Here is a 16,251-nt window from a genome sequence, read left to right as displayed (position 1 = left end):
AATATCGCTGGCTCCCAGAGCCCCTAGCTCTGTTCTTTTCACTTTCACACCTCTTTTTCTCTCTGCCTCTCAAAGGCTTTTCACTTTCTTTTATTTTTTTGGCTGGAATTCTTCCAATTACAGTAGCTTTTGATGTTCTAAGGCAATCTCTCCCCTGAATGAGGAAAAAGAAGGTTTTTAAGGCACTTCATGGACAGTCAGGTGGCTCTTTTCTGGATCCTTAATAGGGCTCTGCCATGGTCATGGAGTACCAGGACACCTGTCACATCTCACAGTGAACAGTCTTGTTTCTCAGGGACCTAACAAGCCAGACCCAGATTCATAAAGACATTTGAAATGTGTATTACTTAAGAAAGTTCTGCAGTTTCTTACTTTGTGCTGGATGCTCATGTAGTATTAACTTACATAATAAACATGTATCATATTAATATGAATTTGTGTAGTAACTTATGTAACGATTAACATATGATTGATTGCGCTTTTTGAGTTCACAAGTATGTTTTTTCAAATACTTGTGTAGAAACAGAAAGGAAGCCTGCATGAAATGCACTAGCCTGCCCTACAGAGGAACTTGGCTCTAGTTGATAAGAAATTACCATATGTAGCACGGCTTTTTAAGGACTTCAGAAGCATTAGATCATGTAATGCTCCCAGTCGCCTACTAAGTAGGCTCTCCTATTCTCCCCATTTCACAGAAGACAACACTGAGGTGCGAAGAAGTTAAGTAACTGGCCCAAGATGCCACAGGCAGTACATGGCAGAGGCAGGCTCCAGAAGGTTCCAGAACCCACATTCTTAATTGTTCTTTTATACTGGCCTTGTTGAATCAGCCTGAAACGTGGTGAGGTTGCTTCAGTGATTGAGATTGGTTTGCTCCCATTGAGACCAAGAAGCCCTTTAGAAAAAAAAATGTGTAAGATTCTTGTCCAGTCAAGAAATGGAAGAGGACTGTGGACATTAAACACAGGCCCCAACCTCAGCAACAGCATCTTTTAGTCGGCCACATTGCTTCCCAAGAGCAACTCTCTTCCAACTTTCGCAGCAAAGGATGGATCTGCCTATGGGAAGTGCCAGCTCCTCCCCACCATCACTCCCACAGGGCATTCATGTGTCTCTCACCCCCAAGCTTCAAGATTGGCCTAGGCTTTTCTCCAGCTATTAAATACTATAACCTCCTGTGGAGGACTGAAGGAGGAATGTGGCTGATCTCACCGGGCAGACAGCCTGGGCCCTGGGAGGTTTGCAGCCACTGGCTCTGGGGCAAGTCGCAGTGCAGCACTGGGCAGGCTCCCGAATGGCGGAAAGGAGGCAAGGCAGAGGCTGAGCATGTCTTCTTGGGGTGCAAACACATCCACATTTTTCAAGCTCTTGTGGGGTACTTTGGCCTGGCTTCTCTTATTTATTGTCAACATGACTATCAGGATCATGGAAATTCTTAGAAACTCACACTGTGGCAACTGCTTTCTGGTGGATCTATAATATCCAGATTCACTAATGGGACTTCTTCTGATTTCTAAAGGAGTTTGTAATGGTACAGGGAAGAGGAAGTGGGGCAGCATCACCAAATAGCATCTACTGCCAGCAACTTCTGACGGTGGAGAATTTCCTAAAGAAAAATTATAATTTGATTTAAAAACAAATAAATGTGTGCATTGTTGATAGCAAGAATAATTTTCATGAAAATGCCTTAGATGTAAGCAAATGTTTACAGTGTACTAAGAAGCCCAGATTCAAATGGAAGTTTCTGACCTTTTTTTCAACCTCTGCACATAAGTGTGTGGGGCAGGGAGGAGACTGATGTAGCCAAACTGGTATAGAGTGCATTTCTGAAACCCAGAGCCTTCTCTTGAAGCTCTTTACCATTAATCATATAGCCTTTTTTTTTTTTAAATGGAGTCTCACCCTGTCGCCTGGGAAGGAGTGCAATGGTGCAATCTCAGCTCACTGCAACCTCCACCTCCCAGGTTCAAGCGATTCTCCTGCCTCAGCCTCCCGAGTAGCTGTGATTACAGGCATCTGCCAACACGCCCAGCTAATTCTTGTATTTTTAGTAGAGTGGGGTTTCACCATGTTGGTCAGGCTGGTCTCGAACTCCTGACCTCGTGATCCACCTGCCTCAGTCTCCCAAAGTGCTGGGATTACAGGCATGAGCCACTGTGCCCAGCCCAAACAGCCTTCTTAAGAAGTCGCTAGGTCAGCCCCCTAAACTCTGCAAGTACCATTTAAGAAATAGTGTAGAGTAACCTGTGATCTCTATTGTGACACTGACTAAGGTAAAGGGGAGAAGAGGGGCCAAGCTTGACTTTAGTAGTATAGCATCAATTAGGACTGCAGGCTCTGGGGCCAGACTGCCTGGGTTCACGTCCCCTCATGGCCACTTTTGAACTGAGTCGAAATCGACAATGCTGTAGAAAGAGCCTGAGAATCCAGAGTTCACACCTTTGCTCCAGCTCTTTCTGTGTGATCTCCAACAGACCCAACAATGAGCCTCAGCTGCCTGTTCTGAAGATGGAGTGAAAGCACTCTGTAAATGGCTGGTCTACAGCAGAGGTTCAGTAAATGTTAGCTTTCTTTTTTTCCCGCCCTTCCATTTCTTATTAGCAAAACTATGAAAAAAAAATGAATATGTAGAGCACAGTCTTTTCTCTCTGTCATTTCCCATACATTTTTCCAATGCTGAGGCTGGCATTTGGGAAGGGTGATGGTCAAGGAATTGACCTTTCTAAATTTGGTAGGTGAATAATTACTATCAGGTTCTAACAGCCAGTGCCCAGCTGCTGTGTGTGTGGGTGTATGTGTGTGGTAACTTAAGAAAGTTTTCACAGATATCTGTTGCCTACCAAATAAAGTCATGAAGTCACAGAACTATCGAATGTGAGCGTAAAGATATGAACCAACTTACTTTTCCAGCTTTACCCGCTGCACCTATCATAGACACTCTACAATAAGGTCATGTCATTTTCTAGTCATTCCCCCAATGTACCTTGAATGTACTTTCCGACTTAGGTCTTTGCCCATCCCATTTCTTCCATCTGGAAGTTATTTCCCCCACTTTTAACCTAAGGCAAACCTGTCTTTCAAGAGCTAGGTAAGTTTAAAAGAAAAAAATACGTACCTTTCCTTTATGCCTTTCTCCGAATAGACCTGTCTGTGGCCTCCCTCCTCTGAATCTCCAGAGTACCCACAACAGTTGCACTTCTCATTTTCTCCCTTACATACAGTGAACTGTGGCCAATTCTCCTCTCCCCTGCTGGGATTTCTGCTCCATGAAGACAGGGCCTTTACCTTCTGTTTCTTTAGATCACTGCGCTGCTTAGCACAGGACCTGGCAAAATCAATATTTGCTGCATAGTTTGTGAATACATTAATTAGCTAATTAATGTAGGCATTTATATGTGAATACTAATCAACCACTAGTGCAAATTAAGTCCCATGATGGACTTTTCCTTTTATATGTGCGTGTCCTATGTGGTTTAATCATTTCTGATGTCTACTTTTCTTTCCTAGCAATCATCACAAAACTGGGATAAAAGGCTAAGTATTGATTCTTCGCTCCCAAGTGGCTTTGCTAGTCCTACAAATGAACTACCTCCAACTCGTATCAAGGAAAGCCACATTTTGGAAGGGCTAAGAAAGCTACAGAAGCGAAAAGTGTTACTTGAACCCCCATCAGTGATAACCAAATGGGGTTATAAAGATTGCATGAACTCGAATGAAGGAATATATTCTCCAGGAATTAAAAGTAGCAGCCTCAAGGAGTATCCCCCCTGCAAAACAGCTGACCTGGGGAGCCCCTGCAAGGAGCCCCACAAGACATTTGTTTATGATCTAGATTCCCACGATGATGCAGACGATGACTCCTCCACCTTCGCATTGCTCCAAGCAGTTCCAAACCAGAGCTACAGGCCGCATGGCAGTAAACTAACCCACAGTGTTTCTGACAGTCTGTTTGGCTGGGAAACAAATAGAAAACACATTCTGGAAGGCACATCCTCAGTTTATCCCAGGGAAAAGCCTGAAAAGCTGACAAGTTGCGCCAGCAGCTGTCCCTTGGAGAGGAAGCTGTGCCCAAGTGTGCAGACGCCTCAGGTACAGAGGGAGAGGGGCCCACACGGCCAAGGCCATGGCTGCGTGGCTCTCAACCTCCAGCTTTCAGACACTGATGACAATGAAACACTCGATGAGCTTCACATAGAGAGCAGTGATGAGAAAAGTCCTTCAGACATGTCACTGGCTGCCGACACCGAGAAGTCCGTGGAGAACCTGGATGTTCTTGTGGGGTTTGGAAAATCTCTATGTGGGTCTCCTGATGAGGAGGAAAAACAAGTGCCCATCCCTTCAGAGACTAGGCCAAAGACGTTTAGTTTCATTAAGCAGCAAAGAGTTGTAAAAAGGACTTCTTCAGAAGAATGTGTTACCGTGATATTTGATGCGGAAGATGGCGAGCCCATTGAATTCAGCTCTCACCAGACTGGAGTTGTCACTGTTACCAGAAATGAAATTTCCATCAATTCAGCTCCTACTGGACCCAAGGCAGAACATGCTGAACTTTTACCTCAGGGAATTACTTGTTTACAGCCAGGAGCTGCTGCAAGAGACTATACTTTCTTTAAAAGGTCTGAAGAGGACACTGAGAAAAACATTCCAAAAGATAATGTAGATAATGTTCCCAGGGTGTCCACTGAATCTTTCAGCTCCAGGACAGTGACACAAAATCCTCAGCAGCAAAAGCCGGTCAAGCCCACACACACACTATCATGCCAGAGTAATTCCAGGTCTTCAGCGCCCATGGGCATCTATCACAAGCAAAATCTCACAAAAATACCTGCCAGGGGCAAGTCTTCACCTCAGAAATCAAAACTAATGGAGCCGGAAGCCTCCACACTACTCCCTTCATCTGGCCTGGTGACTCTTGAAAAATCACCGGCCTCAGTTCCTGGGAAACTCTCACGATTCGTGAAGACTGAGAGCTCAGGACCCCTCTTTGAATTACGACCAGATGCACACATTCCAAAACATCCCACCCAACTTCCGCACAGATTGCCCAGCAGGAGGGACTGGGTCCACTGCCCCAAGAGTCAGACTCCAGGGTCACGGTCAAGGCCTGCCATTGAGTCTAGCGACAGCGGAGAGCCCCCCACGAGGGATGAACACTGTGGCTCTGGGCCGGAGGCAGGGGTGAAATCCCCTTCCCCTCCGCCCCCTCCAGGCAGGTCCGTCTCCCTGCTGGCCAGGCCCAGCTATGACTATGCACCAGCACCTTCATCCACCAAGTCTGAAACCAGGGTCCTCAGTGAAACAGCAAGGACCCCGTTCAAATCCCCTCTGCTGAAAGGAATCTCTGCTCCGGTTATTTCGTCTAATCAGGCCACGACAGAAGTGCAGAGGAAGAAACCTTCTGTGGCCTTCAAAAAGCCTGTCTTCACTTGCCCTACACCCTCCCCAGAAGCAGTCATTCAAACCCGATGCCCTGCTCATGCCCCCTCCAGCTCCTTCACCGTAATGGCTCTGGGGCCTCCAAAGGTCTCTCCGAAGAGAGGTGCCCCAAAAACCTCTCCTCGCCAAACACTTGGGACCCCACAAATGGACACAGGATTACAGACTCCCAGGATTTCTCCTTCAACCCATGAGCCACTGGAAATGACATCCTCCAAAAGTGTATCTCCAGGGAGAAAAGGACAGTTGAATGATAGCGCCTCCACACCCCCCAAGCCTTCCTTCTTAGGGGCAAACGAGTCACCATCATCTCAGGTCAGTAGTCCCTCTTTGTCCTCATCACCCTCCAAAAGCCATCACAGCCCTCATGGTTGTCAAAGTGCTCATGAGAAAGGACTGAAAACTCGCCTTCCGGTGGGACTCAAGGTGCTCATGAAGTCTCCCCAGCTGCTCAGGAAAAGTTCCACCGTGCCAGGGAAACATGAAAAAGACAGTTTAAATGAAGCCTCCAAAAGTTCCGTGGCTGTGAACAAGTCTAAGCCAGAGGACTCCAAGAATCCAGCAAGCATGGAGATCACAGCAGGTGAGAGAAATGTGACCACACCGGATTCACAGGCACAGGACAGTTTAGCTGAGGGGCTTCCCCTGGAAACAGCACTACAAGAGTCATTGGAAAGTAGCATCCCTGGGAGTGATGGAAGGGATGGGGTAGATAATAGGTCCATGAAAAGATCGCTTTCCTCCAGCAAACCACACCTAAAACCAGCTCTGGGCATGAATGGCGCCAAAGCCCGCAGCCAGAGCTTCAGTGCGCACTCAGGAGACAAGCCTTCCACACCCGCCATGGAAGGGCCAGGCAAAGTCCGAACTCAGATCATTACCAATACTGCTGAGAGAGGCAATTCTCTTACCCGGCAGAATTCTTCCATGGAAAGCTCTCCCAACAAGGCCCCTTCTGTTCCCATGTTGGAGAGTCTCCCTAGTGCTGGGAGGCCCTTGGGGCACCCCTCCTCCAGGCAGGGCTCCCTGGGGAGCTCAGGCAGCTCCAGCAGTCAGCATGGGAGCCCAAGCAAGTTGCCTCTGAGGGTCCCTCCAAAGTCTGAGGGACTCCTCATCCCACCTGGGAAGGAAAACCAGCAGGCCTTCACCCAGGGAGAGTGCCCCAGTGTGGCTATACTTGCGGAACCAGGCAGTGACCGCCACCGGTGCCCACCCACCCCAACAGACTGCCCTGAAGCCCTGCAGAGCCCAGGGAGGACTCAGCATCCAAGCACTTTTGAAACAAGCAGTACATCCAAGCTAGAAACTTCTGGAAGGCATCCAGATGCCTCTGCAACTGCGACTGATGCTGTGAGTTCAGAAGCCCCCCTCTCACCCACAATCGAAGAAAAGGTCATGTTGTGCATTCAGGAAAATGTGGAAAAGGGCCAAGTGCAAACAAAGCCCACCTCTGTAGAAGCAAGGCAGAAGCCTGGGCCTTCTTTTGCCAGCTGGTTTGGTTTTCGGAAGAGTCGACTTCCAGCTCTGAGTAGCAGGAAAATGGACGTCTCCAAAACCAAAGTAGAAAAGAAAGATGCAAAAGTCTTGGGGTTTGGAAACAGACAACTAAAATCGGAAAGAAAAAAAGAGAAAAAGAAGCCTGAACTACAGTGCGAGACAGAAAATGAGCTTGTCAAGGACACCAAGTCAGCAGATAATCCAGATGGCAGTTTACAAAGCAAAAATAATCGGAAAACACCACAAGACATTTACAACCAACTGAAGTTTGAACCAAGGAATAGACACAGCCCTGTTACATGTTCAACAAAAGACACCTTCATGACGGAACTCTTGAACAGGTAACTCACTAGAAAAGCAGGTAGCAGTGTAGAGGGGTCCCTCCACCACCTTAAAAAGAGTTGTTTGCTTTCTGTGCATTGAAGGCCAGTCAAGCATGTTTTTCATACAAGCACAAATGAATAGTAGCAGTCTTTTATACATTAGCCAGAATTTAAACAATGAAATAAAAGTTAGCAATAAAATGATAATTTAGTCCATGTTACTTTGTTAACCAAACCAATGGTCTTTGAAATTAAAGAATGGTAAGTTTTATCAGCGTTGATAGAAATTCCACCTACACTAGGAACTATGAGTGTACCCAGATGGCATGAAATGGAAGAAAATTACACGTACGTTTTAAAGCATGCCGATTTCATTGATTATACCTAGCAAACATATACTTGGAAACTTTCCAGAAATAATGATGTTTCTTGCCACTCTTAAGCTAAAAAGGTATTTAGGAATCACTCTTCAGTGGTTTTTATTTTGCCCCTCTCCACAGTAATCATAAAAATAAAAAATACATTATGATATTGTCACATCTAAATTGACACGCTACTAGAATATTTGAAGATTTGATCAAGGCCTGTGAGGAACACTTATCCCTCAAAGGTTTCAAGACAAAGAGCTAGAAAGAGATTACTTTAAATATTAAAAGGATTGGGAAAAGGAGAGTGATTGAAGAAGGAGCAAGGTAACTCATGAGAGGAATCACTTTCTACCTGCAGAGTTGATAAGAAAGCAGCTCCACAGACAGAAAGTGGATCAACTAATGCTTCCTGCAGGAATGTGTTAAAGGGCGGTTCTCAGGTCTCCTGTCTCACCGGCAGCTCTCTCAGCACTCAAGGAAACCACAAGAAAAACATGAAAAGCAAAGCCGATATGGAAGTACCGAAAGGCTCCCTGGTAAGTGCTCCTGCATCCTGGTATCAAGTGCTACAGTCTGAGATGTTCTGGCTGGGGTCTTTCTACCGTTTGCTAATCAAAGTGTGTGGGTAAGAGATTGCAGTTGGGGGAAAGAAAAGGTCAGTGAAAAAGGATTTGTAAAAAGAGAGAGAAATACTGGGGACAACTGCAGCAGAGAGCTGGCAGCTGGACCTCGAGTGGGCCTGGCCCTCAGGAAATGCTGCTGCTTTCCCCAGCTGTTTTCAAAATGATGAGTATAATCGCGGTGAGTCCAGGCAAATGATGCTACCGGTATCATCTTCAAATTACACCATTGGGCTGGAAATTTGTTTTGATGATTATTTCTAACATCACCAGCAACCAAAAAGGAACGAACATGATTTTAAAAATAAAAGTGCTAAACAATTTAAGAGACTATTGCCTATTTTGATGATTTAAGCGTTGTTTATGTTTTATGAAAGTTGTATGAACCAATTCATGCAACTTAGACAGAAGCTGTGAAGACTAAGAAAGTTTTTTTGGAACTTGGCTCCCTGTCACTTAGCCTATTATGGGGTCCAGAATGCAGGGAATAGACTTCTTTTTAAAAATGAAAAAATAAATGGAGCATTTTTATATTTTCCTGGGGTGTACTAGTTTCAGTTAATTTTTTTTTAAATTACCTTAAATTGCACTTACTCTCCTTACATTCTTTATGTACTTGTGTAAATAATTTGATAGTATTCATTGTTCCTTTTGGTAAGTTCCAGAGCACTTAAACACACAAAAAAATTCTCTTTACGGAATTACTATATCCATATCGTTTTGTACTCTAATAAAGAGGTTATCAAAATATATTATATACTACCATTTTCTGAAGGAGAGCTTTCAGTATTTCCCTGCATTATTTTCTGGAGTCGTTCAAGAGTAGAGGAGATTTTAAAGTGACCACGGCTGACATTATTAGCTATTAATTATTAGCTATAAGTATTTATCGATGTTTAGATTTCCTTCAAGTTTCACATACTTTAATTTGAGAGAAGTGGATGTTTAAATTTTTTTACTCAAATAGCTCTTGACTCTACAGAAACATAAGGTCTTTTTGACAAACTCTCCAAAATTGTATGCAGATTATGTTCGTTGCAGAAGTTTTTTTTTGTTTTTTTTTCTTTCCCCCATCCCATTTCTGCTCTTGGTTTCCATGGTATCATCCCTTCTTTGAAAACATAGATGTCCCCTGCATTATAAAACCACAAATTATAAGCATATCTGAGGCTGCCCTTGTAGTGTCACTGAAAGGAAGGGGAGAGAATGAACGTGTGAAAATGTGCAATATGCTGGAAATTCAATCCAGCTGATGGAAAACTTTGATAGCCTGGCAGAGCCCCTTATCAGAGGCGCTCGATTTAACTATGCTCCATTTAGTATGGTCCTGACAGCTTAGGGTATATCTTCACTGTATAGAAGTACCAAAAAAACAAAAAGACTTTGTGTTTGGCTTTCACGATTTCATTTTTATTTTCTTATTGCTTCCTAATGCTAAAGTTATTTGCCATGCTTTTCCTGTCTCATCTGCAGTCTTTCACAGGGTGCTCTGGTCTTTTCAGAATACCTGCAAGAAACACTCTTATTATTTTGTGTGAAGTACAAAGATTCCCTAACGACCCCACATATACATAATCAATAGGGATATGATAATTTTTCTAGTTAGTTGAAAGACAGATTAGTCATGCTGAGAAGCTTTTCCATACAGAGAAATGTCATTAACCTGGATAGTTGACTAGCTAGTCATTTTTTAAAATGTAAAATGCAGTGCTTTTTTGTTTCATCTCCGTAATCATCAGCATGGATTGGACTGAAATTACTAATTTCAGAAAGGACATTGCTATAGACTCCTTTGGGATTAGTACAGGAATAGGAGTGAAAACTCATTTATTACATGTTATAAGCCTATATAGGAAGGAGATTAGATGCAAAATGAGATGTTTTTTAACACCACAGCCCATTCACACAGGTATTCGTGTGAATACCCATGAACCTTTTAAAATTCAAGAGTTGAAGGGAATTTCCCCCGACTAGGGCTCAAGGTAAATTCACTCTCTGCTTATTTTAAAGTGTGTTGCAAAGAACTTTTTCATAGCAGTTATTTTGGATGAAAACAATGTCTATATGCAATGCATTACGTATCACACTTTTTTTCCTACATAAAACCACTGTTTAAAACCTTATGATATAGTATACCACCATCTTTGTTCTTTACAAACTAAGATTATAGTTATGAGAGTCCTAAGGCATTTTTAGTATTCTAATATGTAATAGAAAGATTATTTTCATACATATAACAAATCCACATGGGTAGCAAACCTCCACTTAGTTCACTAGTAACTGCATATTCATTTTTAGTATTGCTGGAAACATTCTAAAATACGTTCAAAAGTCCTATTAATGTTTGGCTGAATTAAATTTTTTTCTTATTTCACAGCCTTAATTAGAAGCTTATATCCCCATTTCTGCCATCATTTATAGACCACTTAGCTCTAATTTTTGTGTAATTTAGACAAGGGCTGTGCTACTTGGTACTTTTATTTAAATTATACAAAATCATTATAAAATAAGGAAAAGGCATCTCCTAGAAAGGCTGCTTTGGTATTAAGTTAATAAGTCAAAAAGAGGTACACTATGCTTGCTACATGTTTTAAGTTCTTCCTTCCTGTGGATTTAGATAATTTTCTGAAATGAAAAGTCTCAAAGAAAGACAGCTCTAGGCTCCCAGTTAACTATCACTGGGCAAAAATAAAAATCATTAACAAAATTAATGAGATCATATACCTTCATCATGAACCATTTTAATATGACCATTTTAGTATGGGTATTTTAATTTAAATTATTGGTACTCTCTTCACCCAGTGTCACATAGTCTTAAAAAAAAAAAAATCTGCTAATAAAAAAGCATCAAATACTATCCCATTAAAATGGTACCATGGTGATAAAATGGCAGAAAATAGTACAATAATTACACAAATTGTTATCATCTTATTAAGTTCTGTGAAATGTTATAATTTTAACATCCTTAATTGAACAATTCTGTTCTAAATGGTATTTTGATGCTAATAAGAAGCATGCATATTTTGCCCTCCACCTGCAAAGTTTTCTAAATGAGTAGCTTTTCCAAAGGTTATGCCTTCCAGGAGTTTTCCCTCCCAGGATTATTTCCTGTCTCACTTAGATTCATTATGTTCTTTTCCTTTTCAAATGAGCTTTGGCATCGAAGTGTTGGTTTCTTGGGAAGCCGTTAGTGTTAGGGTGATTCAGGGAAGAAAGATGTATAGAACTCCAAATGAAGGATGTTCTCAAAACTGGGTTTAATTATGAAATTATATCAATGGTGAATTATTTTCTCCCCTTTTCCACTTGTGTCTCTTACAAGCACATTTCTTCCCGCCCTTCCTAGGAACAGGAAGCTCAATTTAACTTCCTAGGAACAGGAAGCTCAATAAAATAGAAGTGCAGTGATATTTAATTGTTGCCTGTTATAGACTGGTGTTTGGAGTAGTAGTTCCTGAGACTAGAACTGCAGAGCCCCAAAAGATGGACAAGAGTTAGAGATGAATCATTAGAAGACACCCAAAGCACTGACAACTAACTTAAACCAAAAACAACCCATAGTTGTTGCTTGTGAGTCACCTTCTACTTTTTACCAAATGGGACATAACTGACATGGACTTGTTTCTGTTCCTGGGATGGCAGCAATGACTGGGACATTTCTGCATTTCTAACCACCAGTCTTTTCTGACCCAAACGCTTGCCAGACTTCTTGGTTTTGGGTCCACTCTCCCATTCTTTGCAGTGCTTTCCCACATGGAGACTGTCCCACTTGTACCTATTTTTGGCAAATTCTTGACCTGGCAGCCTTCTTACTCCCAGGAAAGCTCCCACAACTTCCCACCAACATCCAGCTCCTATGGGATCAAGAATGAAAATTAATTTAAATTTCATCCTATGAAAAATATAATTAGCAAGGGGAATCTGCTGCCAAAATAAATTATGCCCCTCATTTCCATAGGCAAATGGATTTTTTTTAATTACTCACCACTTTGCATTGAAATCTATTTGTATGGATAATTAGAACTGACAAGTATGTCACTCTAAAGCACTCCCCCACTTTCCATTTTCTTGCTGCTTCTTCATCCATTCCCTTCAAGTTCACAGTTTCCCCCCCTGAGTCATCTGCCCCTCATGGGTCATCCAGCCCAGGAGAGCTGAGAGAGCCAGGGGACTCATTCACCATCTCAGTTCCTCTCATAAGTCCCCAGAGGCCACATTTAGCGTTTGCCGTTAAGCACATAAAGCCCTGGAAAGGCTCTGGCAAGGAGCTGACAGGTAGGACTGTGCAGTAGCTTTTGTTTTCTTTCTTAAATACGATAATTAGAGAAAGGAGGTGGAGAAGGCACACAGAAGGGGTAGGGAATAGTAGGGAAGGGAAGCGGAGAATTACACACACACACACACACACACATATACACGAAAAATGTTTACTACTCTTAAAATATAGTTTATGGATACTTGGAATATTGCCTTCATACCTAACTGGTAGACATTAACAAAGAGTAGTTCTTTGGAAGGTCTGGAAAGGACAGCTGTAACTGGACAGGGCACTCTGAAAAATTGAATTATAGCAATGAATAGGAATCAGGAGTGCTTGTTCTATAACTGAAATTCTGTATGACTTTGAATAGATTATTAACCCTCTCTGAACCTCCTTTTTCTTTATCTGTAAGATGAAAACTTTGTTCTGATTATTTGATTCTTTCATTTAGAATTTCACAGGCTGGCAGAGATGATGATTTACTCACAGTCCAACAGGTTTTGAGGGCACCCCTGCAAGTTTAAAATGTATAAATTTAGAAAAACCCGAAGGAAATACTATTTTACATTGACAGGTGGGGGAAATATGGGACATACTGCCTTAAGAGCTGATATGAAACTGAAAATATGATTTCCTTGTTGTTTCTATAAAGTAGGATAAAAGGCTCCCAGTGGATTATTAATGGAAACTAAGGTGTTTGGGGGCCTTTGGGTCACCTTGTCATGAACAGATCCCTGAGCAGAGAACCTTGGAAGGCAAATAAGTAGTGCTTTGGTCTTTCTCATACTCGCAGTACGTTTCCTCTCTGCCATCTGTAAATATATACTGCTAGAACATGGTCAGTTAATGAAGCCCTTTTTTCCTGCCTTCTTTCATTCTCTGACTTTCTTCCTGTGGAGTTGCTAACCAACAGGGAAATGCCCACAGATTAGACAGCTGAAGGGGAAAGAAAGTGATGAAGCATGGCCTCTTGATACCGAACCCTTAGCGATCTCTCCTTGCCAGGGTTGAGTTAGCCGTCTATATACTCTCTTGAGTTTGCCATCTCTGGCTATCAGCATGGTACAGATTAAGCACCAATTACATTCTAATATTGAAACTGCAGTCATAAAATGTAAATAATTGGTCTTATTCCATTAAGTATGAAAAATAGGAGGCAAAAAGTAGAAAGCTAAATCCAGCTCAAAGTCAGTATTCAGCCATATGACTTTTACATTGAGAGTATAAAATAATAATTTCTTGGCATTCAACTCGAGCCCTGTAGCAAATCCACTGACAACCTCTGATGTAAGTGCCTCAGCAGAACACCCATTTTATTGCACATTGTTTTCATTGGCTGCCTGGAATGTATTTCAAAAGAGCTATGTAGGGCCATTCCCTCCAGAACCCTAAGTTGTCTTGATACTGAGTCCAAGTCTGCATAGGCATATTCAAGTGGAAATTTCAGAATACCAAAGGTCCCCCTAGTAAACACAAACCTGGAGTCAGATTTGCTGTGTTTAAATCCCAGTGCCACCACTTTGACAATCACCTTCTCTGTTGCTTTGGGATGGGTCTTCATCTTTTAAAATAAAGCTAACCATAGCACCTGCTTCATAGCACTGTTGTAAGGATTTTGAGATCTTACATGCAAACAGCGCCTGCCCAGTATGTAAGTGTTCACTGTTGTTTGTGGTTGGTATTGCTGATAATGCTCTTACTTCCGCTATTGGATTGGGAAGCAGGGGGCCTGGGCTTTCATGCCAGTGTTGCCACTTACTTCATCCGTGCCAACTTTAAAGAGATCTCAGAATTCTCATCTGTAAAATACTGGGACTTCATTAAATTCTGTGTAGAGTTCCATCTGATGCTGCCCAATCAAGTGCCTGGGCCTTCCAACTGAAATATAAGAGGGAATGGTTTTGGCTGAAAAAAAAAAATCTAGATAAATGACTCACTGCTCTAGTTCACTGATCATACATACATCACTGTCATCTCCTTTCATTATGGAAAGAATGAAAAAAAAAAAATCGTCTTCTTAGTTACATTCCAGGAAAGGGCCAAGAGATCTAAGTATATTTAAAGTATGTATTTTCATTCCTATTGAAATAACTGGTAGTGGAAGTCACTTACTCTAGAGGAATTATACCTCCTTAGACTTTAATTTTTCCTAACAGTCGTGTGTTACTGATTTTATTAATTATTAAAAAGCAAAGCTGTTATCTCTAAAATTGTGTGTAGAATTAGATACCCTGTAAATTCTCTCCTTCAGAGATGAAGTCATATGTCTGAAAATAAGCTCTTATAATTAAAACTTGCAATAAAGGCAAATGATGGAGTGTGGAAAAGTGGAATAAAAAAATATATGTTATATGTATACGTACATACTCACACATGTATATACATGCAAACACTCACACCTATGCCCAAATATTTGTTATAGAATGTATCATTACTCTGAGGATTGCAAAATGATCTTTTTAATAAAACAAATAAGAACTTGCATCATTTTCTTCTTCTTACAGGTAAAACAGGCAAACGAAAACTTGCAAGAGGATGAAGATGATGCAGTTGCAGATTCTGTATTTCAGAGCCACATCATAGGTAAAAATTCACATATTTATATGTCTTTTACTGAGACTTATTCTAAATGTGTCCTTCGTTCAGATATGGTACATTCCTAGAGACCATGTCCCTCTATCAAGTCTGAGTCTTAACTATTCACATGTGGTTGCTGTTATCTCCTTAGACCTTGGACATTACCATAAAATAAATGGGTCAAAGCAGCACCTATGAGGGAAACATGGATATGTGTAAAAGAATGCAAACTGATGGGAAGTATTTGTCAATATGAAATCAAAGTGATACTGAGTAATCCAGTTTCTATAATTGTCTCAAGAACACCTAGTGGTTAGAAGTGTGGGTGGTGGTTTTCCTAAATGGAATATTTGATAAATTGAATGTTTTACACATAGTAGCAAATATAGAATAAGAAAATACGGTTTGCCAAAACTCTCAACTCACTTTTTACATCATTTCTGTGAAAACTCAGAATATAGATAGTCCTGTCTCTGAAATAAGTTCAGCTTGTCAGCCACGTCTTAAAATTGTGCATAACCTTGAAGGAACTCAAGTTCCCAGCACACAGGAACTTTGCTGACCTCTTTTCAGCAGCTGGGAGGTAACCAGTAATAGAGGAGTTGCCTGTGACTACCATCCTTGTCAAGAGATAGAAGAAGTGACACCTTTAGCTGCTCCAGGCCACCCTGGACACTTGAAGGATTGGTTGTTCCTCGGGCTCTAAATATAGCCATGAATGTGAGCGTGCTGATTATTTAGCTTGACACAAGACACGGAGGCATCATGGAATCATTTCTGCAAGTCACATTTGGGTGTAGGAGATAGTACTGAATACCGTGTCCCAGGATGTGATGGCCCCACAGATCCCCAGTGTCTAGTATAATCAGCATGCATTTCTCCTCTCCTTTCACCTGGAGCATCTTTAGCTGCCCACTCTCAGTCTCCCACTACTCGGCGCCATGTTGGCGCACTTTGTGGCTGATTTTCTAGCATACTCAGCGGTCTTGTGCAAATGATAATTTATAGATTGTCTGAGAGAGTTGTTGTACCCCCATGGCTTAATGAGACTGGCATGCCATTATTATTCTTTTCATTCATAATTGGGAACACAAAAGTCTTCACAAACAACTGAAAGAGTAGTCTGAATAAGATTATTATTCCAAAAGGACATCCTTTATTATAGTTGT

General features: G+C 41.8%; 1 protein-coding gene across 4 annotated transcripts in view; it reads left to right on the top strand.

The window, feature by feature from the left end:
• NCKAP5 (NCK associated protein 5) overlaps positions 1-16,251 on the top strand; it is a 983,044-nt gene that overhangs the window by 866,366 nt on the left and 100,427 nt on the right. For all 4 annotated transcript variants that reach the window (XM_077956875.1, XM_028830652.2, XM_077956874.1 and 1 more), the window contains 3 exons: positions 3,508-7,274; positions 7,983-8,160; positions 15,010-15,088. In XM_077956875.1, the coding sequence (XP_077813001.1) occupies positions 3,508-7,274; positions 7,983-8,160; positions 15,010-15,088 (4,024 nt within the window). The remainder of the gene's footprint in view (positions 1-3,507; positions 7,275-7,982; positions 8,161-15,009; positions 15,089-16,251) is intronic.

This window comes from Macaca mulatta, chromosome 12, assembly GCF_049350105.2.
Source record: "Macaca mulatta isolate MMU2019108-1 chromosome 12, T2T-MMU8v2.0, whole genome shotgun sequence".
In the NCBI taxonomy this organism is placed as follows: Eukaryota; Metazoa; Chordata; class Mammalia; order Primates; family Cercopithecidae; genus Macaca; species Macaca mulatta.
Note: the sequence above shows the minus strand (reverse complement) of the source record. Positions and strands in the feature narration are given on the sequence as shown.